Raw genomic sequence first — 25,390 nt, forward strand, 5'->3', positions numbered from 1 at the left:
GTGCTGTATAATACTCCACAGATTTACTCAGTGTGTTCTTGTCTCTTTAAAGTCTGCTCACACTATGATATGAGAAAGATACTAATGGCTGTAAAACAGCAAAATTTGCCATTATTGCTTCATAATATTCTTATGCATTCTAATAAACTAAGTTTGAGAGAAGGATTTCAATGTACATCCAGGAGTTGTAGAATTAAACAGATGGTGTAAGTAAGGATATTGTATGTACTATAAAAGGATTCTGCATTAGGAATAAGTTCCAAGGTCATATTTTGAAACTGCACTATAGTGTTTATGAATGTTAATTATTTTACTATGGGATGGCCATAATAGGAACACTAAAGCCTACTCTATTTTAGATTTTTTTTCCAAATATAATAAGTGCTCCTATTTCCTATCTAGTGCTTTAATACTAATTAAATAGTATTAAAGTACAAATGACAATAGTATTAAAGTACAAATGACAACTAGACACAATTTCATCCCCAAAGTTCTGTTGAAATTTTCTCAAAAAATCTTTGTGATGCAAGAAGCTAAGTAGCATAGTTTGGTTTTTACTTGCTTAGAAATGTGACCTTCATATTTGGCTAGGATAAATGGGATGATGTTAAGTTTAAGAACAAACCACCAGCACTCTTATTACAGAGCAATAACAGTGGGTTTATCTAATCCCACTCTCCCATTTCAAATTAGACTAAAAACTCTGAGATTCATATTTATTTGGATTTTAAATGCCCTCTGAAGTCAGAAAAGCAGTGCAATTTCAGAGCAATGCTGAAAGCAAAGTGTCTTCCTCCTGTGTTTTTAAGTTGTGGGTTACCTGATTCTGTGTGCGGTTTCTTTCTCTGGCCCTCCAGGCCTTCTGCTCAAACAGTGCAGAGATGAAATGGCATAATTCCTCAGACAGACAGATGCAATTTTAACTTGTAAACAGCAAGTGTTGGGCTGTCTTGATGCATGGAGCTACTGGGGCTTGAAGATTTTATTAGTGCACATGGTAAAATGAGACCACCTGATCTGCACTTCCCACTCAATTGTGTGAGCCAGCTGATTCTCTAGGTTTTATATTGCAATTCTCATACAAGAAAATATAAAAATGCTTGTAACGTTGTAATCTATTTTATATAATAATTTCTATCTTGCTTGGGGTATTTTTGTACTTTTTTTCCTTTGTTTTGTTTTGTTCAATTTGTATAGCCAACCAACTGCAAATTGCAACTCTGAACAACTTACATAGGCTTAAAAAAAAAGAATAACCAAACAAGTAAAGCAAAGAAAAGAACAAAATGCAACCAATCATAATCTCTTTATAGATGGGCTCATCCAAAAACCATGCCCAACGTCTAGGGGAAAAGCCAGACTTTCAAGGCTTTATGAAAATTCAGCAGGGTCAGGCCCATTGTAATCTCTGGGATTAGGCTGTTCCATAGGGCAGGTGCTATGACAGAGAGGCATAACTCCTGGGACCTACTAGATGACATTGTTTCATAGATAAGACTTGAAGCATACCCACCATGTCACATCTTGCGTAATGGGCAGAAACAATTGGAGTTAGGGGACTCTGTGTGATGAAGAGTTTTACAGGTAGTAATCACTATCTTATATCACACCCAGAAAAGTACTGGAAGCTAGTGCAAATCACAAAGTTACAGAGTTACATGAGTGTACCATGCTGTATCCAACAATACTCTGCTGCAATCTGGAGCAGATATAGCTTCTGGATGTTGTCAAGAGCAGTCCCACATAGACACACTGCAATAATCCAGATGGGAGGTGACCCCAATAAAGCATTGTGTATAGCTCAGCTATGCTGTGGTGTGTCCAGTCCTTGGAAAGTAAAGAACCCTCACAAGCAGGACCCCCAAACTGTGTACCAGTTCTGTCTGAGGGAGTGAAACCACATCCAGAATTAAAAATGGAAGTTGCCCAGATCCATAAGGTTCTAAAACCCGTAGCCACTTTATCCTACTAGGACTGAGTCAAAGCCTGTTCTTCCCCATATAGGCCCCCATAGCCTCCAGACACTGATAAGAACTTTGATGGCATCACTTGGTCAACCCAAGGTGGAGATGTATACCTGAGTATTAACAGCAAACCAAGGATACTTAACTCTGTACAAATGGATGATCTCACCCAGTGGCTTTATGAAGATGTTAAATAGGAGGAGAAAGGATGTAGAGCCCTGAGTGACCTTACAGAACAGGGGTCTAGGGAGCAAGTCCCTAACTTGAGCCAGTCCTGGAAGAAGGAGGAGGAGAACCACTATATCATAATGACCCCACTGCTAAGTTCCAAAGGCAGTCCAGAAGGATACCATGGTTGATAATATTGAAAGCTATTGAGAGATCAAGGAGGGCTAGGATGAATGCATCATTTCCATCCTGGTTCTTCCAGAGATCATCTACAAGTGCACTCAATGCCATCTCAGTATTATATCCAGGTTTAGAACAGATTGAAAAGGGTCCAGATAATCTTCTTCCCTTCCTGCTTTCTTTTTTACTTTTGAGAGTACCTTATAACATTTTTATATTTCCAGAATACTGTTAAAATACATTAAAAACACTGAAATACAGTGTCATTGCATTATTGTTCCTCTGCACAAAGGAAAAGATAACAAAAGTGAATAGAGAAACTACAGGGGGCTGGGCAGAGGGAATCATTTTCTTAAGTGTTCTGGGAAATTGGCAGAATTCTGGTGAAAAAGGGGGATACAATGATCAAAATTTGAGGTGTACAATCAGACAACAGGGTGTGCCTATCAGACCTTTTATCTTCAAGAGGTCATAGAAAAATACATGAATGTGAGAAATAAACTATTGTATATTTGTTGATTTAGAAAATGCATATGATAAAATAAATAGGCTTGGATGTTGTGATGTTAGAGGTATGTTAGGGATGTGAATGTGTGTGTACTTTGGCCATAGACAATGCTGCTTTGTTTGCTGAGAATCTATATGTTATGTAGCAAATGCTAGATTCATTATGTGATGCAATGAGGAATATGTATCTGAAAATTAATGAATCAAAGATGAAAATAGTTGTGTTTGAGAGGGTAAATGGACTGAATGATTGCAATTTATACACAGGATTTGGAAAACTACAAGTCCAAGTATATGTGCAAAGTTTACTGACGATGAGAAAATGGACGGAGAAATTTTAAGACATACTGTAGAAAAGCTGATAGAAGAGCAGTGGATTTTATGTGCTCTATTTCAAGGAATAAATATTTGTCAAAAGAAGTGGGAAAACAGTGTTTATAAAGCATGCTTCTGCCTATTTTTCTATATGGAAGTGGGAGATAGAGATATGTCAGGAAAAACATAAAAGTAAGTTTAATGCAGTGGGAGTAAGCTACTTAAGATGTGTGTGTGGTAAAATACAAAGAGAAGGGGTCTCTGGAGAGGAATGGGAGCTGGATGAATGTAGATTGAATGAAAAACTGAGTGACCAGTAAATTGAGGTGATCTGGTCATATTAAGAGAATGAATGAGAAATCACAAAATAAATAAAGGAAGAATAAATGAGTTAAGAGGAAAGGGTCCATCATGGTTGGATGGCGTCAGTGCAATCCTCAAAAAGGGCAGAAGTGCAAGAAACAAAAGGTAACATACAAGGAGTATATGGGCATGGTCCAAACATGGATGGTTTATAAGAATAGAAAGATATGAAAACATATAGTAAATAGTATTGGGTTAAACCAAATATAGCTTATTTCCTTTTCTCTTATTGCATGCCTTTAATTTCTTTTGCCTACGATTTCTAACCATAACCATAACCCTAACCCTAACCCTTTTCTGCACTTTGCACAATGTTGCTCACCCAAAACAGATAGTTATTTACAAGGTAAGATAAAGTAAAGGTATTTTAACTGCAGTCTTATAATCTTATGGCCCTCAATAATATAAAAAGAGAGGGGATTTTCAGAGGAGAACTAATGTTAGATGTAGAAATTTGGAAGAATCAAAAAGGAGGGAGATAGACACTTTGAATCTGCAGGTCTAAGTACAAATGACTTGGAAAGGAAGACAGAATTGTTGCTTAATCAATTCTAGATTGGAATCTATGTATCTGACAGTGCTTCTGTCCCTGCTAGTCATATCTCAGAGATTGGTCATAAATTCCCCCCACCCCTTCTTTCTCAGCTCATACCTTATTTTTATTTAATTTATGGGTAAAAGAGGAGAAGAACTTTCTAAGAAATACAGCTTTGGTAAAATTGTTTTCTAAAAGCTACTTTTTGAGATGGGCAGCCATACAAATTGAATGAATGAATGAATGAATGAATGAATGAATGAATGAATGAATGAATGAATGAATTCCAAAGCAGTGACTCATGAACTTTTTGTGGAAATTCCTGCAAAAATAAACTAAGTTGACTATGTTCAGAAAAGTACTTCACTATCCCAAATTGTATGAAAATGTCACTACATGGCTGGTTCATCACCTTAAAAGCATTACAGAAAGCATCTAAAAGTATCTAATGAGAAATCTTGTAACACTGAATAAGACAGAAAAGGTAGAGAAGACAGGAAGGTGATAACTTTGAAGACTCCTAGTGATCTTCTACTCTAATCTGTCCAGTTATAGCTTTTAGTTGATTTAGACCGCCTATGCTTAGGAACAAACCATGGTGGGGCTTGGGCTTGCATATTTAAATCTCTTTCTCTGCACATAAGAGGATAAAGCTACTTTGTGTAAGAGGGAAGTCTTTCCCTCTTCTCTTAATATAAATGCTGATGAGAAGGGAAAGAGACTGTGAAAATCTCAGATTCCCTGTACCTCATTTTCAATACCCTAATTCATGGGTTATTTTTATTTATTTCAGTTTAGGCATCACCCAACTTCAACTGACTCTGGACAGCTCACAATGTATTTCCAATAAAAATCCAGTATTAACTAAAACATGATAGGATCCAGCCACTAGATAGAGCTGAAACAAAAATAAGCCCCTCCCCCACAACAAGGTGGTATCCATGGAGGTGATGGTGATGGTGAAGATGATGATGATGGTGATGATTTCAACATTTTCCAATAATATTCCAACAGTACCAGAATTTCTTTATAATCCAGTACACCACATCAAAGCCAACTTGGCCACTTTGTAGACTGATTCCTCATGAAATGGAGCAAAGAAGCAAGAAACAACAGGTCTACAGAGGCAAGCTGTAGGGCTGCTTTTATATTCTTTTGTGTTTTTTTGAAGTGTACATGACATGTTTTATTTGACCACTTATTGCCAAATCCAGCATCTTGAATGTATCCAGTTGTGAGCTGTAAAAGTATCTTTGAGCTGGAAGAGGGAAAATTAAGCTGGATATAGATGTTTTGCTGAATAAAGGAGGTCTTCAAAAATCCCTGACATCCTTTGTTGTGACATAGTTTGAGTCTGGAAAGCTGGGCTCTTAGAACTGTATGTATGTATGTATGTATTTAATTTGTATCCCACCCTTATTATTTTTATAAATAACTCAAGGCAGCGAACATACATAATACTCATTCCTCCTTGTAGAGTATAACACAAGTGCTGCTTATCTCCTGAGATACCACAGATGACCTTAACCTAGCATATATGTACACATTGGTCAGTATGATCTGGGGAAAATTATTGTATTCTATGGCTCCTAGTCCCCAGCATGATGTTCCCAGGGACCAGTGTGTCTTATAACCCCTCTTCTGGTTGTGTCTTCTTGATCCACCTGGCCTAATTTTTCTAGATCCTTTTAATTAAAGAGAAAATTTAATTAAGGCTGCAAAGTCATCAAATTTAATTTTAAGAATGCCACTAAATCTTTGGAGCCCAGATACATGATTATAAACCAAAAATGATGGGTAGCTGCAAGCTAGGACTTTGTATGGAAGTGCACCTATCTGTCCAGAAAAAAAGACATAAGTAAACTGAGATACTAAAGAGCATCTTGTGGGGGAAGGCTAAATAGGATGAGGAGGAGCAATCTAATCATTTGGCCATCTGATAAAGACCTTGGTAAATACCATTAAATGGTCTCAAAATTCCAAATGTATCACTGGCCTAAAATACTGAGAATCCCTGATATAGCAGGAGTGTGTGTGGCCTTTAAAATTTCATGTGGATATTAGTAATAGTTGAATTATGGGTGAGCAGCATGGATCAGAGTTACTTCTTTGGCCATTTTTACAACCCAGGAGGGACATACATCTAGGAAACAGGTGGCAGGCTAACAGCACAGAGAACCCTGTCCAATTCCTCAGAAGTCATCAGCTCGAAGACATCCCAGATCATACTATCATACTGTGCCCCAGGCACCTCAGCCTGGCCTACCCTGCCCAGTCAGAATCTAAGTTGGAACAAGTCTGAGCAACCTTATCCACCAGAGAGCCTGAATAATCCTCACAGTGGCCCAGGAGATGTTCCAAGGGGCCCTCCCTACCCAATAGGGACTGGGTCACCCTAAACAGTGGATGCAATAAGGGTGAAACAATATTGGTGTTATTGCCATGAGGTAATCGCTTACCTGTGTCCTGTCAGGCTCACTTTGAGTCTTCCTCCAATGGTGCTCCAGGAGTCTCTTCTGGTTGTTCATTTCTCAGAGCTCTTTGGAAAACCAAGGTGCACCCCAAGATTTCTACACAGGGAGAAGCCACATAGGAGTGATAAGGTCCAAAGCCCTGGCCACTCCACCATTCTGTGACTAGGGCCTTGGCTGAACGGCCTTGGCTCTCCCCTTCAATGCCATAGAGTCCCCAGCACTGCCACCACAGTCTTGGAACATAAGATGGCATCCAGCCCATTGGAGAGAATTCTTGTTGTGACTCAACCTCCTATACTTTATCTTTCCTTTTCCATGCTGTTAACCCAGATCAGTAAGTGGCAGCAGCATTCAAGCTTTTCTCTCCAACTCTCATAGAGATTTAGCATCTTGCTCCTGGAGTTTCCATTGCTGTAGTGTGTACTATTATTTCTTCTTTCCCTGTTCCCATCAGTTTACTAACATGCTGTCAGAGTGACAACCATTCAAAGTGATAATGTTTTCAAATGCTAGATTTTTGTCATGCTCCATGCACAATTTAGACTCTTGAAGATTTGAAATGTAGGCTTGCCAACATGGCAACTGCACAATGTCAGATAAGCTTCTCAGACTTTTAAATGCATCCATTTACATTTTTACAATATATATTCCCTCATCACTAGAGGTTACAGATCACAGGTGGTCCTGTGAAACGACCCATTTGAAGAACTGCCTTGCCTTGCCTTATCACAGCAAGTTATTTTATTTCCTTTTCCTTGAAGACAGTATTTAACAGTGCTGAGGTCCACAGAGTGAAAGGCTAAAGATCCCAAACTCCTCTGCAAGAAGCCCTCTGGATCAGATCCCTCTGATCCTATTTCTACCCCTGTTTTAGTTGGTGCTTCACCTAGAGTCTATCCCCTAACCACATTATTTATTTATTTAATTAATTGATTTGTCCCTGCCCATCTCCTCCCATCGGGGGACCCTGGGCGGTTTACAATATAATCAATTAAAACAATGAACATACAATATAAATACGATATATAAATATATCATTACTCTTAATAAATAAATATAAAAATAAGAGTAAAAATAAGAATAAGAATAAAGTCCAAGTGGCAGAAGAATCCAATACAGACTGTATGTGGGAAGAGTGGTCTAAGATACCAGCCATCCCCATGTGGAGCTACTCCCCTCTCCGCCCCAAGTGAGGCAGCAGAGCCAAGTCTTCAGGCTCCTCCAGAAGGCCAGGAGTGATGGGGCCAATCTCACCTCCGGGGGCAGCATGATCCACAGGGCGGGAGCTACTGCAGAGAAGGCCCGCTTCCTGGACCTCGCCAAACAGTGTGAGAGGTAGGGTTCTCACACACTGTGTTGCCTTTCTGGTGATTAAAAAGTCAAAATGCAAATGTTGAAATAATTAATGTAGAGCAACCTCCTGGGTGTGTAGTTTATAGGTGTGATGAGTAGAGGACTCAGCCCTTCCTTCTGCCCTTAGTAAAGAAATCAGTCTCACAGGAGATAATCAAAGTCAAAACTTTATTAAAAAGAAAAAGAAGTGATAAAATGTAACTCCCTGAGCCCTCTTGTAAGTATTAAAATACAGACATGCAGAGGGGAAAGGAGCTGCCCCGATCATACAACAGCATACAAATTAGGTAAGAAGAAAATCTAAAATGCAGTGTTTAGAACATATTACAAATGAAGAAAATTCTGCCCCAAAATTTTGAGTCTGTGTACACAGAAAAGAGGCATCTTTCACTTGTAGGCATGCGGATTGTGAGTCTGCAGCCTACACTTTCACATGGAAGCTATATTCACAACAGGGGGAGTGAAAGGATTCCTGTCAGGTAAGTTCTCTGAAAACTGACTACTAAGGTACTAGTGAGTGAGTAGTACTAAATAACTGGCATTTTATATAAGCTTTAGACCACACTGTTATTTATTTATATTTATAAGAGTGTTACCCAGTTTAGTTCAGTACTTCTGAATCAATTGTTAAATATTTCCTCTTCTTCCAAAAACACAAATGCCCAATAAGCTCAGATGGAGAAAAGAGTTCACATTCTCCAGCAGCATGCCCAAATTGTTCATCTTCACACCCCTGCTAACTGTGCCCTTGTCAACAGCCACTTCTATGGCAATGGTGCCTATTGTGTGCCCTCCTATTGCTGCAGTCATCATTAGCAAGATCCAGGATGAGTGGCAAGGAGGCCAGACAAGTTGGAGGAGCCGAAGTAGGAACCAGGGCAGAATGAGTAGTTTCCATCAGAACTGATTTGTTGCCTAATATAGATAAACTCCTGCTCTAGACTTCCCAGAGATTTGGCTATGCCATAATTATACTGCTGTAAATATCAGCTTAGACCTTTAACAAGGAAATATAAATCAGAAGTATTTTTACTTAATTTTAACATACCTTAAAAAGAATTAAGAAACAAAAGAGCTGTTGGCATGGAAAGCCATAAGCTGCTATTTTCATTTCCACCTACATAATATTAAACTTACTGGGGGCTTGACATCATTAACTGGGTTCTTTAGATATGTTTATGTATTCTTTAGATATGTTTAACTTAATAAAACCGTAATTGATTGGGTTTATGTAACACTCTAAGCCAAAATGAGATAATTTTTCAGGGTATATAAATATGTGTAGTTTCATAAGGCACACATGATTCTATAAACAGCTATTTGTCCAGCTGCTATGAGTATATTATTCTAAAGCACCAGCCTATAAAAACATTAGGCAAGAAATTACTTTCTGGACACTTGGACTGTGTCCATATTTAAACTTCTCTGCTAGCCTGTTTTCTTTTTTGCAGCCATTTACTTTGACTTGTAAATAGATTCAGGAAGAGGAAGTCAGGTGCAACTCCTTAAATTTCACAGAGAAATTTCTGAAAATTGATTCCCTTTCTGTTATGCAAATTCAAATTTTTAAAAAAAATCTTGAAAGAAGATACACTGGTCTGTTCTAGACTTAAAAGTAAAAAAACAAAACTGTGATCAGGCTAAATCCCACATGGAAAACAAAAACTTTGCTTGCCAGAAGTTAAATCAAGCTATTGCAATGATGGAATTCAATTCATACAGTTTCAAAAACAAATACTATGGTGTAGTTTTCCAAGCCTCTGGAACCTGAAATCCCCATCAGGACTATGTATCCCAGCTATAGATTAGCCTCAGCTATACAAACTATCTATTTTATTTAAGGTGCATTGTTCATTCCAGCTGCTGTTATTTACAGCTAAGGCTCACACTCAGTAATTGTACACTGCTCAATAAGGGTCATACATTGAGACAGCAATATTAGAGAAAGTTCAACCCAAATTTGTGAGAAATATTTTCCAGGTCCCTCACTGTGTCCCAAATGTGGTGCTTCAGTGTGAAGCAGGAATCACTAGAGTTGAATCTGGCCTTTGAATTATTATCTTTTGGCTGAAATTATTACATAGTATCTTTAACCATAGTAGATTATTTCAACTCCACCTGAAAAAAAAGTGATTTCCAGGATATTACATTTCTATGGTTTTTCTTGGGATATCTTTTCCAGTGAGTTTAGAGCAAGCCAACTTAATTTTGGGACAAGGGATTTTAGACATATCAGTCAACTGGATTATGTCCTTATGATGTAGTTATTTACAACCAGTTTATAAAATACGAACTGTCCAGTTATTCAGAAAAAATCACTCTTTTGTAATTCAGAAGTTTTATCCTTGGCTCATTTTAACACTCTTCCCACAGCAGGTTTGGAAGGGAAATCCCCTTTGCTGAACAATGATGCCAAAGCTCGTGTTTTGTTATTTTGCCAGTTCTATAGAGATTCTTATTTGCAGTTGATTTCCCTGCATTTCTCTAAATTCCCAGGCATTTTGACTTACTTTATTTAAATTACTTTTTAGACAATAAAAACAATTCTGTGTCTCTAAACATTGCTAAGTGTTGTTATACCGTATGCAGACTCTGCTGTGACTGTAACTGTTAAAGCTTATACAATGTTTTACTATGATGGTCTTTTGTCTTTTGGTGTATAATTATAACAAAGTTCATTCATTTTCAGAAAGAGCTGGGATTTGGTAAGGAATCTTCTTCTTTCCTTCAAAGAATATTCAGTATTTAAGCTAGTAATAGCACATTCCAATTATTTCTTTATTTCTTTTAAAAACGTCTGTACCATCCCAGGTTCAGGATGAGGTATAATCAGTATGTTGTTATACTCAACTGTATCTTTCCAGCTCAACCCAGGGTGTCAACGTACAGTTGAATATCAGCAACGTACTGTTGATACCTCACCCTGAACCAACATATAACCTCTTCCAGCAGTTTCAGAAGTTGAATCATATGGGAGAGGACCAGGCCCTGGGTCAGTCAGTTTTTCCCAGTGACTTTCTACTGGAACTGCCCAATCAATTAGGAGCAGAACCACAGTAAATTGGTACATCCAAGCCACATCCCTCTCAGGTAGTCCAGAATGATAACCAGGGCCAATAGTATTAAATTCCACTGAGAGGTCCAATAGATCCAAGAGAGGCACACTCCCACCATCTAGGTCCCAACAAAGATCATCTACTATAGCAACCAATGCTCTTTCCATCCAAGGTCCAGGCCTGAATTCTGACTAAAATGGATCCAGATAATCCATTTCCTCTAGCTTCTTTTCTATTTTCCCACCATCCACTCAGCAATTCCCAACAAAAAGGGAAGTCTGGAGACTGGGCAGACATTGTCCAATATGGCTGAATTGATTTTTACATGCAATCTAAAGAAAAGTGTTGTTACTTAAGAATATTGAGGAAATGATATGAAGCCTAGATCGGAATACAGAAGTAGATAGAAACTATCAAGAATTTCAGTTCTTCGTTGTCACAAAATAGACTGCATGTAACTTTTGCACTGAATTTTGGTCAGTTATGCAAGAATTTGTAGAATGTAATTTTCAAAAAGAAAGGTATTCTAAATATATCTGTAGGGATTGGTCTATGATAGAATACAGACAGATTCCATGATTAGGGTAGATGAGAACTGAAATCAGCAGATTTAATAATTCTTTGAGGTGGGGGTGGGAGATGTATCTTGTTTGCAAAGATACATCTCTCATTCAGGCATGCTCTCCTGGACATCAGTCTGCAGCTTGTTGCATTTCACAAACCTGTGCTTTTTCTGAACAATGTAGTGCCTTCAACGATACACTGACCTTCCCATTTTTCCTGCTGTAATATTAACTTTAATGGATTACATGCTGCTGAGGTGGAAAGGGGCAAGCATATGGTATGATAAAACCACAGCAGCAAGCTCAGAAGAGTTAATGAACAGGAGCACTTAATCATAAGACAAGGCTATGATACAAGGAGAAAAGCGTAGGAAAGAGCAAAACAACCTAAAAGCTTGCTTTATTCCATGAAGATAAAACATTTCAGTTAGAAAGCTACAAATAAAGAACTATTTCAGTGCTGTGGATTGGCTGACTCTTAGAGTTTTCTTTTAAAAATATGCAAAATATTATGATGTGGAACATTGTTTTCTAAGTTAATAATGAACAACCACAAAGAGAAAGATTATTTTATTTTTGAGATCTCAGATGGAAGTATTTTCCAGCTAGCACTCTCTTCACTCCATCCATCCCATCTTTCATTACTCTAAGCTCTGGGTGGGGCAGGAGTTGGTTTTAAATTAAACTGCACTGCATATTTTTAGAACAAGGGGCAGGCAGTGGTTCAGAGTCTCTGACAAAACCAGGAAAAATTACTAAAATATGCACTGATTTTTCAGGGATGCCCTACCTTTTTGTTTGTCTTAGTACTAGTTCCCTGTGCAGCCAAAGAGTTTCTGTTTCTGGCATCAGGCTTCTGGGGGTTGGCTGGGGGAGGAAGCCAGCTCATCTGTGGAGTGTCCTTGGCCTTTTTATGTGGTCAGTATGAAAAGGATTGTCTATGAATGTGGGAGTGGTCTCCTGTTGCTTGAGTCTTTGGTACTTCACTTAATATTTTTCAGAGGAAGATCTATAGCACTCTTTTCAGAGTCTATGAACTAATAGAGATACTTATGTGGAGGGTCAATATAGTGCTCCAAAAAATCTACAGTGATAGATCAGAAAGGCCTGTTTAGTATAGGAGAGAATAGCAGAGGTCCCACCAGGACATGACAGGGAAGGATTAAGAGACAGTTCATGGGACAGGTTGCTGAAATAATTAATCAGAGAAAAATTATGTGCTGCCAATGAGCTCAATATAAGTGGGTGGTATTCTGGAGACAGATAGTTATCAATTCTGAGCTTGAAAATAAGCACAAATTGCTGTCATATTTTATATTGATAATAACAAATAAATATTATTATTGGTATTGGTATTGATATTCTCCAAGTGTGTCAGTATCTGTCAGTGCATTGCATGCCCCTGAAAGTCTGTAGGACAAATCCTAGTGTGTATAGAATAGCATAAGCGTACTTGAAATAAAAGTGGGCTTCAATTGCACTTCAGGAATACTGACCAAACTGTGCGTAAAGTGATCAGTCCTATCCTTAGTATTAGCAAGGAAATGCGGCCTGTGAATTGAGTATGATTCATACACACAGCCTCCCTACAATGGTGTGAAGATGTCCCACTTACCATTGGCCAAGGACATGTCTTCACAGTGGAGTCTCCATCTCATAGGCAGCCTGCTGCTGAGATATGCTGAAGCCAGTCCAAGTTGTTTTGGCAGAAGAGTAATGTTCTCCTGGGGAAAATGGAAGAAGACTTAGCATCTAAACAGTCCGTGACAGCTTGAGGTGATGTGATCAGTTGGCTAGCTGCTCAACTGCTCAGCTACAATTAGCCCAGTAGATGTCCTGGGGGCCACCCCCTTCTTTTTGTTCCCTGAGCTTGTTTCCTGTTCTGCAGTGCTGTTTTGACAGCAAGGGAGTCTGAAACCCCTCCTCCTCCTCCTCTTCATCACAGGTTGGTTGGTGCATCAAATGAGAGTGCAAAGCTCTGGAATTGATTTGTCCATTCCTGGATCAAAAAAATGTCTTCAAAAGTAATTGAAAGTATTTGCCTTTGTGCTTCTGTGGCCAGTGGGAAATTCCCTTCCCAGCTGTCCAAATCTGGGTAACTAGTAGATGGTAGCCAAGAGAGGCAAAAACACTCATTCTTTGTTGCCATCCAACGGTTGATAGATTGACTGGTCCACAGGTCAGTAATCATTTCAGAAAAATTATGTGGACATACCTGAGAGCATTCCATGGCTGAACACATCTCACACATATCTCCAGCTCCAAGAATGCATATACAGCATCTGCTGTATAAATCCAGGTGCCTACCACAGTGCAGTTAAGAGAGACAAACTCTCTGCTGCCTTCTAGTGATTATTAAGTCAATAGATCAAGAGTCCTTTAGGGGAATTAAAAAAACAAAAAAGAACAAAATTTGATTGGATGGCGCACCCAAACCTTAGAAACACCGCCAATGCGCTATTCTGTATAGCGATTGGCAGCAGCTTTTCTCATGGTTGGTGACATTCACATTTCAACTCAAGAAAACCACCAATCACAGCCCTCACACTGCTGTGCAGAGAAGCCACACAGAGAACAGTGTAGCATGTCCCCATTCTGGATATGTGTTTAAGAGCAGTGCAATTTATGCTGACCTGATTTTTGTCCTAATTCCAGGACAGGAAGAAAGCATGGCAATATAACTGTGTAGATGAGCCCTAAGGCTGGTAACCTTTTCTATCTTACTAAAAAGTGCTTTATGTGAAAGCTTCACCTGACCAAGGCCATGATGGGCAGCGGAGGTCCATTTCTATGGGCTCATCTGCTGAAGATAAAAGGGAAGGATGTAATAGATTGGAATGAAAGTTGTCTGACCTTGTGGCTTAGAGTTGATAAATACAAAGTGAAGCGAAGAATGAAATGAAAGGGCTGAAATGTATGTTAGAAAGTATAAATTAGTGTCATCTAGGTTGTACGTACATACAAAAGTAGAATTCTTAGGCTGATGATAATCTCGTATAATACTCCAATGGATGATGGCAATGGAAGAATCAGGGATATAATCTAGGAAAAACTAAAGCTGAATGAATGCAATCCAGAGGGTGGAAAAATATTCTGCTAGATGATAAAGAAGGGCAGGTGAGAACAAGATGAGAGTGGGTACAAAAAAAAGTGTTTGCCCCTTTTAGAAATCCAGGAATGAATGAGAATGGCAGTTTGCTGAGCACCGGCTTAGAAAAAGTTTTGTTTGTAAAATATGTAGTTTAAGAATGTCTATTTATATGTACATGTGGTAAAGGAATGACTAAAGCAGCATTGTTGATCTAATAGTTAATGCTGAAAGTTTAAGAAAATAGCAAAGGCTAGCAGGATATGACAGACCATTATCTGGTGGAATGAACCTTAGGAAAAATGAATATGGTAGGAAAAAGAAGAAAGAAACAAATGTGAAAGAAGAATAACTGCAGGAAGAGAAAGTATAACTCCTATATTGAAAACAAGTAAAGATAGATTAATCTGCTAAAATAACAAATGGCAAGAGGTTGTGGAAGCAACTTGGAGCAAAGAAAAAGAACACTAACAGATTGCTATCAACTTGTACAATGTTACTGTAATGGGAAATATGAAAAAGGATACCTGGTGGAATAATGAAGTGAAAGAGGCCATGCGTGAAGGAAAATAATCATATTAGTGAACATTATGAGTGCAAAATGAAAATGATTTTATATAATATACGAAGAGAGGACAAAGAATGCAGTCAAAAAGAGCAAGGAATACTTACAGTTAAAAGAGGGAGAGAAAATGCAGAGCAACTTTGATAGAAATAAATAATTTTGAAACTGGGTTAAAATGGCTAAACAAGGAGCTTCCAGCAGAGTTAATGGAATTTAAAATTAAAATGATGGACTGATTCAGGATGAAAGTTAAGTGACAGAATGCTGCAAAAACAATTTTTGAAATTTTCAGGAGGATGAAAGTGGTATGTCAAAGAGCAGAAATGAAACAGATGCTGTTATGTTTATTTATTGATTTCTCATATTTCTACACCGCCCATTTTGCAAGCAACTCTGGGCAGTTTACAATTTAGTTAAAATAACAAGATTAAAAACATAAAAACAAATACATCATAAAAATATAAATATAAAATATAGAAAAATATTTAAAATTTATATAAAATATAAATTCCTCAGAACCACATCATGGCACCAACCACCCCCATGATTGGCTATTCCCCCTCCCACCCCAAGTGAGGTGGCAAAGCCAAGTTTTCACTCCCTTTTGGAATGCCAGGAGAGTGGGCGCCTGCCTCACCTCTGGGGGTAACATGTTCCACAGGGCGGAGCCTGTAGCATGCCTTCTCTGCCTGACTGGGTGGGATGGGTCGATGCAGTGGAGGTGAGGTGGTCCCTCAGGTAACCTGGAACCATGCCATGTAGGGTTTTAAAGGTGATAACCAACACCTTGAATTGGGCCCAGAAGCAAACTGGCAACCAATGCAGCTCGTGCAGCAAAGGTGTTATATATGCCATCCTTGGGGCTCCTAAAATTGCTCACGCAGCTGCATTCTGAACCAGTTGTAGCCTCCAGATGCTCTTCAAGGGTAGCCCCATGTGGACCGCATTGCAATAGCCTATGCAGGAGATGACTAGGACATGAGTAACTGACCGGAGGGCCTCCAGATACAGGAAGGGGCATAGCTGGTACACAACACGAAGTTGGGCAAAGGCTCCCCTGGCCATGGCTGCCACCTGCTCTTCAAGCAGGAGTCTTGAGTCCAGGAGAACCCTCACATTCCACACCAGATCTATGTGGGGCAGTGCAACCCCATCCAGAACCAAAGATGGTAAATTTCTGGATACCGAGGAACCTCCCACCCACAGCCACTCCATATTACCAGGGTTCAGCTGAAGCCTGTTGTTCCCAATCCAGACGCCCACAGCCCGCAGGCACTGAGAGAAGGTGGTCATAGCATCACTTAAGTCACTCAGGATGGAGATGTATAATTGGGTATCATCAGCATATTGATGATACCTCATCCCATGACAACGGATCATCTCACCCAGCAGTTTCATGTAGATGTTAAAAAGGAGTGGAAAGAGCACCGAACTCTGCGGCACCCCACAAAGGAGGGGTCGCGGGCTGGATCTCTCCCTCCCTATCAACACCGATTGGGACCAGCCCTGGAGGAAGGAGGTGAACCAGCGCAAAACTGCACCACCCACCCCCAACTCCCTAAGCCGCCCCAAAAGGATACCATGGTTGATGGTATTGAAAGCCACTGAGAGGTCAAGAAGAGCAAGGATGGATGCACTGCCCCCATCCCACTCCTGCCAGAGATCATCCAAAAACGTTACCAATCCAGCAGCTCAGGCAAGGAGGTTGCTATGCAGCAGGGAAGCTGGTACAATAGCAACAATCCCAACTGCTCTTGGGAACCCAATTTCAAGAATAGGGTCTCACAACCTGCCACTTGCAGAACAGTGCCCCTGAAGGCCATCAGAGATTCCCAGATGACAACAGCCACCCCTCCTCCTCGCCCTTGGATCTCAGCTGATGCCATACCATGAACCCAGCTGGGCACATTCCTGAGAGGGCTACCCCCCCTTTAGGTCTCAGTAATACACACCAGGTCTGCCCCCTCCTCAGTGATCAAATCACATATGGGAGGGGGTCCTTGTTGTTAACTGACCTGGCATTCAAGAGCAACAGCTGAAAGCCAGGGCCTCCATGGGTCTGCTGTCCAGGGCCTGGGTCTGAGTACAGAAGGCTGGAATATGCTACCAGTACCAAACACCAGGGGCATCTTCCCTGAGCAATCACAGGGTGGTGGCAAGTTCCCCAGCACTTCAGCTCCTGTTCTCAGCACTGCAGAAACCCAACCATCACCCCCACATCTATTGTGCCCCCTTCACTGACCTCTCCCACTAGCTGGCAGGGGGCACCCCACCCACTTCTTTTCCTCCCTGACTCTCACTCAAGGAGGGAGAATCCCCACATACACAACTCATCTACTCTCGGGTTCCCTCCCCATCTGTCACACCAGGGAGGGAGTATCCCACTCATCACACTGGAGGGACCCCATCAGGGCACTCAGCTCCTCACTCCAAGGGACTCACTGGCCCACTCAGGTCTTCACTTCAAGGTCCCATCTGCCATGGTGCTTGTCTCCTTATTCTGGTGGTCTGGGGGCTCATGGGAGACCTGTAGTCAACCCACTGGATCTACTGGGCCACCTTGAAGGTCCGCCATACTGCTTGGTTGCCACGCTGTGCCTCCACTGTTCTGAGGGGATCTGTCTGGGACTGTGGGGCTGCTCTCCAGGGGGCTCCATGCTGGGTCTGCTGTGCCATTCTTCCCGGCCTCGCCACAGACGCCTGTGCCGCTCGGCTGCCGTGCTGTGCCTCCGCTGCTCTGCCACTCCGCCACTCTGGAAAGCTCCATGGGACTCCGTCTGGCTCCTCCAGCCCGCAACACATCAACCAAGGGGGTCGGGGCACCCCAGATATCCCCCCGAGACCACTATCCAGTAAGGTGGGTGAGGAGGAGTGATATTCATAATTGATCTATATGGACTGGTCACTTTAACTTCTGATTACAGTAAATCTGTACTATTTACTGTCATGGTATTTCATGACAGTGTATTAATAATATTTCACTTCTAAGACAGCTTTCCTCAACACGATGCTCTTTCAGCAACTACCAGAATTTCTAACCAAGTTCCCAAGCTGAGTGGGAATTGTAAGGGGACAGATGCCTTAATCCATGTATTAGTTTTCCTGTTTCTGACTTGGATGACAAGCAAAGCAGCTAGTACATTTTAAATAATAGCCATTTATTAAAGATGTTTCTGCTTCATAGCACACTAAATGTTATTTGCATGTATCTATCTTTGAAGTGACAGATCAAAATGACAAAAATAGCTAGCTTTGCAAAAGCTGTAGCATTTGTTTTGTGACTATAATTTGCTGGTAATGTGAGTATACTGTCCGTGTCCATGATGTTCCTGTATTAAGGGACAAACAGGATACATAAATAAGATACTGTCCTATAAACTTACAGAGTTACAATACTGAATAAACTAGAAGAATCCTTGGAAAAAATTACTCTGATACATAGTGATTTTCTCTCTTGGAAATTCAGTTACTTTAAATGGATCATTTCTCCTATTATAGTTTAAGTTAATGTAGAATTTGGTAGCTTTCTTAAATATCTGTCCAAGACTTAAAAACTTGCCATTATTACATGGGTATCCTAGTATATGTGCAGTACACATAGAGGTCATAAGAGCTTTATTACCATACTTGTTATTGACAAACAAAATACCTGAAATGCATGTAGCAAGTTCCTAGTTCCAGTCTTGTTTCCAAGTCCTGTTTCACCATTTTTATTGAGCCACAACAGTTTTCTTTCTTAAACCAGTCAATATATTGCAAAATCCCAGTGACTTCTAGAGCCAATTGTGGATTCAACCTCCAAGACTGATTAACACAAATTGATGCATAGAAATGGTTATTTATAAATAAGACATTAGCAGTGGTTAGAATCACATCAGTGGTAATAAACCTCATCCCAACAGAGATTTGTGATCAGCTAACTCATGTTCCCACCTTTGTTGTCCTTTTCCAAATAATTGGAACATTCCGCTCCTACTGTGGGATTCAGTTTTTGGGCTTCAAAATTTACTTGGGTTGAGGGTGGGCTTTTTTGGGGTGTGGGATGGGGTACAGTGTGTCTAGATTTTATTTAAATGTTGCTTACTATAATATGATGGCTTTCCTGGACCCAGAATATTAATTTTGATGTTCCAAAAAAGAGTGTTCAATTTGTCCCATAGTCTCTATTTGTTCAATTATCTATGTGGCAATAATATACAACAATAATATACAATATTTGTGTAAAAATAGTTTGTCTTGTTCCCCAAAAGAATTTTCTTTTAAAATGAAGGTTGTCTTAGACAGTGGTAACCACAACCAAGCTCAGTAGTGATTTGCATGGAGTGGTGTCATTATGTAAGTCCCATCCTTGCATACCTGACATCTGATACAAGTATGCAAGTGGTGACATTTGCTTAATGACATTGCCAGGCATGTTTTGTCACTGGTTCCTCTTGTCTTCCCACAAATTCACTGAGAATGCAGTAAAAGAGGGTTATAATTTTTTTCTTGGAGGGCAGTCTTAGAGTACAAACACCTTCTTCTGGTTAAATATAGTAGAGTACAAATAATTTGTTCTTCCAATAAGCTGTGGCTTCTCCTTTTTCTGTACAAATTTGACTAGAACTAGATATTCATTCATCAAGTAGCAAGAATTTACATGAAACTACATGAATAATGTAATGCTGATTGGTGTAAATGGCTGTATATTCATAGAGGGAAAATTGTTTTCTGCAGGTCTGACGACCATTTAATCTGCTAAAAAGGGTTCTTACTGAATTACGGTATGGTTTATTGTCATTCCAAACCATACATCCTCACATATCAGTTCAAAATAATGGGAGGATGAATGATGCTGAGAAATGCCATGTGGTGGTGAGGACAGATGGATATGATTAGGGACAAGTATGCAATGGAAGAAAATCTAGGAAAGTAACGATAAAAAGGCTATAGTGACTATTAGGAATTAATTTGAAGTACGCTTTTAATTGGTACAGATATATAGCATATCAGCACCCTGACATATCCTATACCAGAGCTCTGTTTTTTTCTCTGATATTTCATTTAAAAATTGTCTGTTTCCTAGAACTGAAGCTATAACCCCTTTTACAGAAGAATCTGAGCAGGCATTACAAATCAACATTAAGAGCCTTTATATTTAAATTAGAGATAATCTTGGGTGCAGTGTGGGGAACTAGTCCTGGGTGTGGCTCTTGAAAAAAGCTGCAATTTCCCCAGCTATTGTCACTCTGTTGTCCCTGATTGTCACCAGCCACAAATTCCAGTGATTTACTGAACCACAGGGTATAATTTCCATCAAGTGTAAGGAGTTACAGCTCCACCAAAGATCCCCTCTAGAGGGGCTGCTGATTGGCTGTCATCTGGGCATTGTTACATTCAGTTTGTGGGCAATTTGCATTGATCTTTTGCTGCCAGTGTGAGATGGGTGGGGCAGAGTAAGGGACAAAAACACTGAGATTAGCTTTGCTATCCCATTGATAAAAAAAATCAAAGGTGGGACCTTCTAAGCACTTTAGACTATAGCATTAACTTCCTTTTTATAGTTTTTTTTCTCTTTTTTCTTTCTGCTCTGGACCACATGGCAACCACATTTTCCAAAATACTGAGAGCAGGAAATAGACATGTGCTAATAATTACTATTATTATATATTTTCTCATGCTTCCTTCAGGGAGTTCACAGAGGCATTTTAGCATTAAAGCAACCCTCATGAGGTGTCAAGACTAACCTTTGCTAAAAGCTGCTCTGTAAGAGAATTTGACAGCTGACTAAGATTAGAATTCAGGACTAGATCCCTGAAAAGTAGGCACTAATTGACACTGATAAACGAATGTATACTGGGTGCTTCTTATTTCAGGGCTAGATCTTGAAAAAAGGGCATCTTTCTTAACACAATCATCAGACTGACAGCTCATGATAACTATACTTAGTTATACTTTATTCTATTCAAATCATTTGTTCAGATTTCTTCTAATTCTGTATAGTACCTAGAGTTACATTATATCAAAGGCAATATATAGATATAAGAGGTTCCAAGGCTAATAATTCTAGTCCTGCAATTTTTCTATTTCTAAATTTTGGCATGAGGATGTCAAACATATACTGTTGCTCCCATAGCAGGTGTCACAGAGTACATTGTCTCATGTCAGCTAAAGTTAGGTGTAATTAAATCTGCAATGCTTTCCTCAGTGACTTAAAGATGGAATGGAACAAACAAATTATCCCAGTGAAAGTACTCGTGCTCAAGTTTGTTATCACGAATGTGCTCCACTGGCTTCAGCAGAATATGCAGAACAATTTTATTAGCATTTGTACAAATCTTCTCTATATCATGAACAAAGGACTTCAAATTATCAATGCAGATGGGCCATTTTCCAGGTTTGTGCAGCTGTTTTGGAAGCTACTGTCAGCTGTCTGCACACACATGCATCTTTTTTTCCAGACAGCTGCACAAGGCAGGAAGGAGATGCATCTGCTTCAACAATTCAAAGAGAGGTGCTTCATTTCTGTACCCATGTTTTGTAAAGCACTTCTTTCAACAGATTTGCATAAGCATAAATTCTACACATTTTACTTCAGAGTAAATTCTACTCTGTTTAACAATATGATGGGCTAATCGCCTGACTTACTCTTAGCCATTCTTAATTCTCAATAAGTCCACTTGCAAACATTGAGTTATTCCAACCACTTTCAAGATGTTATATAAAACTTGCATTATACGTAATCTCTCCGTGAAAGAGGAGCCAGAAGTTTACAAGAATTGTGACATACATTTATTGGCCTGCTTATTTAGTCAGGATTTCTGATCATAACAAGCCTTTGTTGCTTTAAAATAAAGTGTCACAGAGATCTGTGAATATTCAAGTGCACTGGAACCTACATGGATCACCTACAGTATACATTGGCTTCCTTATCTATTTCAATAGAGATCCAACCTTTGTCCATACACCTTTTCAAGTTTGGATTTGGTGTTTGAATAGCAAAATTATTCTTTCCCTGGAATTCTTCTGGATGATGATGATGATGATGATGATGATGATGATGATTTATCAAACTTGTGCCTTTAGGTACATTGGATTGGACTTTCACTTCCAGAACTCAGCCAGCATAGCCAGTGGCTGGGAATTATGGGAGGTGAAGTCCAAATTCATCTGGGGATCATGTTGAGGAAGGCTACGTTAAGCCATTGCTGAATAAATAACTTTCTGTAGATGGAAGCTGTGCCAATCTACTCTCCTCTGTTCATGTGATGTTGCAGGCTTGGGAGGCTGAGCCCATTAACTCTTGGCTCAGCTCCTGTTTCAGAGGAAATTCTGCAGAGCTTTGCAGTATCTCCTCTGGAGCTGCAGGATGAGCGGTTTGTCACTGGTAAGGATTCCTGCCTGGCCTCACCTCATGGGATTTCACTTTTTCTGCCAGGTGTCAAGTTCTCTCATTCCTTCCACCATCTGATGTTCTCCACAATCACACAGCTTTGCCATTGAACTCCCTGTACATTAGCTATTCAAGTCTTTTGAAACTTCCTTTTCCTGCCACAAAAATAACTTATGGAGAGGAAAGGAAGGGGTGACATTTTCCCCATTGGCCAGCTGAAGGGAATATTGATCATCTTAATAATGGGAAAATGAGATTACTTGGAATCAAAAATATTCAGGGGAGAAATGGAACAGGTTTAAGAATTCTAACACTAGTGTTTGTGGCCTGATGCATACGTGGCTAGAGATAATAAAAGGAATCAATTCTTATGTTTGTCTTTGCTGTCAGATTAGAGTGTGTGGATTATATTTATGCTTATATGAACTGTTTGTTTCTGAGATGGAGAAGGCATCAGATGGCTTTCTGTTAGTTAATGTATTACCTATGGCTGTTTTCTTTCTTGGTTGTTTTATTAAAAAGGAGAAATTCTGAAAAATAAAAGGAAGTGCATCCCCATTTGAAATTGGTCTCCAGCATCCCATCGTAGATATACATAGAAAGGAAGGACCCTTGGCAGTAAGTAATAGTAATCAAACTATTACAGGTATTGACCAATTTAAAAGCAAAAAGAAAACAAATTCTGAGACAGCAGATATGGCAATCTTTTTTTTTTTCCTTACACAAGGAAGAAGTTACGCTAGTTCTGTCAGGACCATTATTGTACAATCACTTTCATCTTTTAATATCTCTTTCCCAAAGTGAGCAGTGAGTAGGACTACTGAGCAGAGAATAGATACCTGTCATTTCAGGTAGTTATAATAAAACTATTTCTAATTTCTTCCCAGGACGGAGTCTGTAGCTGAGAAGATGTTGACTAATTGGTTTGCTTTCTTACTCCACAAGTTCCTAAAGGTAAAGAACCAGCTGCTTTAACCTTGTTTCCATTTTATTTGTTCCATACTTTTTGTGTTTTGTTGATTATATTTAATCTTTCAAGAGGATGATGGAAATCCAACCCAGATGCTGGAAGTAATGATATGTAAAACAATAAATGTTTCATTTTTAAAGTTGCTTTTTAGTTGCTTTACTAATAATACTAATTAATAAATTGAGTATACTACTAGCAGAGTATTTGACATGCCATTCCTCAAGTGCTTGCTCAGTGAACTGAACAATAAGATGGGTTTAGCTACATAAGACCGCCTCATTGGATTATGTATTTTCAGAATAAATGATAAGATTTTAAAAATCCATGCTTCCTTTGTCGTCAATGAATACTACAAAAAAAAAAGAAGTTAGCATATTATATCTAAACCATATTGCATTTGGAGCAAAAAAAGAAAAAGTGAATTGTCTGAATGGCTTGATTATAAAAAAGAAAAACCTAAAGAAAAACAATGTTAACATCTAGATAGTTTTTCTTAAATAATTATTTCTTTATTGAAGTCCTCTCCTCTTCTTTATGAACCAGGAATGTGCTGGAGAGCCACTCTTCATGTTGTACTGCGCCATCAAGCAACAGATGGAGAAAGGCCCAATTGATGCTATTACAGGGGAAGCACGTTATTCCCTGAGTGAGGACAAACTGATCAGGCAGCAGATTGAGTACAAAACACTAGTGAGTTGGTGTCTTCTCTGAATAGCTTATGCTAGCATCACCTGCTGATCAACATGTGAAACATTCAAAGTGTTCATTCCCTGGATCCAGATATGTATTAAGCCAAGAGTCTACATTGTGCCTCTTAGAGTCTCTGATAGTAGATCTTTCTCATGAGTAAACATTATATTGGGCAGTTTAGAGCACAAATCAAAATAGAGAGGCTTCATTAAAACAGATGAGGAAGGGAATGTTTTCCTGGACATCTCCATGAACAAAACCAGGTCTTATACTTTGAGGCCCTCTACTTTCAATAGTGAAACCCAACATTCCTAATTGTCAAAAGTTTTTGCTTCTGTTTCATAGGTTTTATTTACTGTTTCTATGTATAGCTGAAAAGGTGAAATTAACATCCCAAAGTATTGTGTATTTCACTTCATATAAGCAAATTTTATCCATATTTGGAAAATATATAGGCACACCCTACTGTATTTCTGTATATATATTTAGCAAGTCTTGTGAAGTTTATTTCCTATTTCCACATCAAAGCTCTTTTATCTGAAATAAGCGATTATTTTCCCTATGTAAAAAACACTAAATTTAACATTCTAGATTTTCTTGTTGGAGCTACACAGTGTAAAATATTTCCAGCTTATGGTGAACATTTCTATGATTAAATGCAGATGGTTTCTTCTTAGTTTTTCCAAGTTCAGCTTACTATTTTAATTATTTTGTTCTTTTAGATCTTGAACTGTGTGAATCCTGATAATGAAAATAGTCCTGAGATTCCTGTGAAGGTGCTGAACTGTGATACTATCACACAAGTCAAGGAGAAGATTCTTGATGCAGTATATAAAAATGTCCCATACTCACAAAGGCCACGAGCTGTTGACATGGACTTGGGTAGATATCTCTTTGTTTTGTGATAGCAGAGAAATATATAAGTGGGTTTGGGTTCTGTCTATGAAGGGATCACCATATTTAAGGAAGCCATAGAAAATCATACAGAAATTGCATACATATAGAACTATGCATTTGGTTATAGTTATATTGTACTTATTCATATTCTATATGTAGGAAAAATATTCTATGTATGATAAAAAATGTAGTTGTCCTTATTTGGGTAGGATCACTGAAGGATGGTCCAGTGTTAATACTGTTTACTGCCACTGTGGACTTGGTTTCTTCTTTTTTCACTACTTCCAAAATATATCAGTTTTGGATTGATTCAGGTTCAAACAACATAAG

The 25,390-nt window shown here is 39.1% G+C and overlaps 1 protein-coding gene across 1 annotated transcript in view; it reads left to right on the plus strand.

The window, feature by feature from the left end:
- PLXNA2 (plexin A2) overlaps window positions 1-25,390 on the plus strand; it is a 483,155-nt gene that overhangs the window by 424,126 nt on the left and 33,639 nt on the right. The window contains exons 22-24 of the mRNA XM_063297455.1: window positions 23,391-23,457; window positions 24,017-24,163; window positions 24,886-25,045. Coding sequence (XP_063153525.1) covers window positions 23,391-23,457; window positions 24,017-24,163; window positions 24,886-25,045 — 374 coding nt within the window. The remainder of the gene's footprint in view (window positions 1-23,390; window positions 23,458-24,016; window positions 24,164-24,885; window positions 25,046-25,390) is intronic.

The sequence above is a fragment of the Candoia aspera genome, chromosome 3, assembly GCF_035149785.1.
Source record: "Candoia aspera isolate rCanAsp1 chromosome 3, rCanAsp1.hap2, whole genome shotgun sequence".
In the NCBI taxonomy this organism is placed as follows: domain Eukaryota; kingdom Metazoa; phylum Chordata; class Lepidosauria; order Squamata; family Boidae; genus Candoia; species Candoia aspera.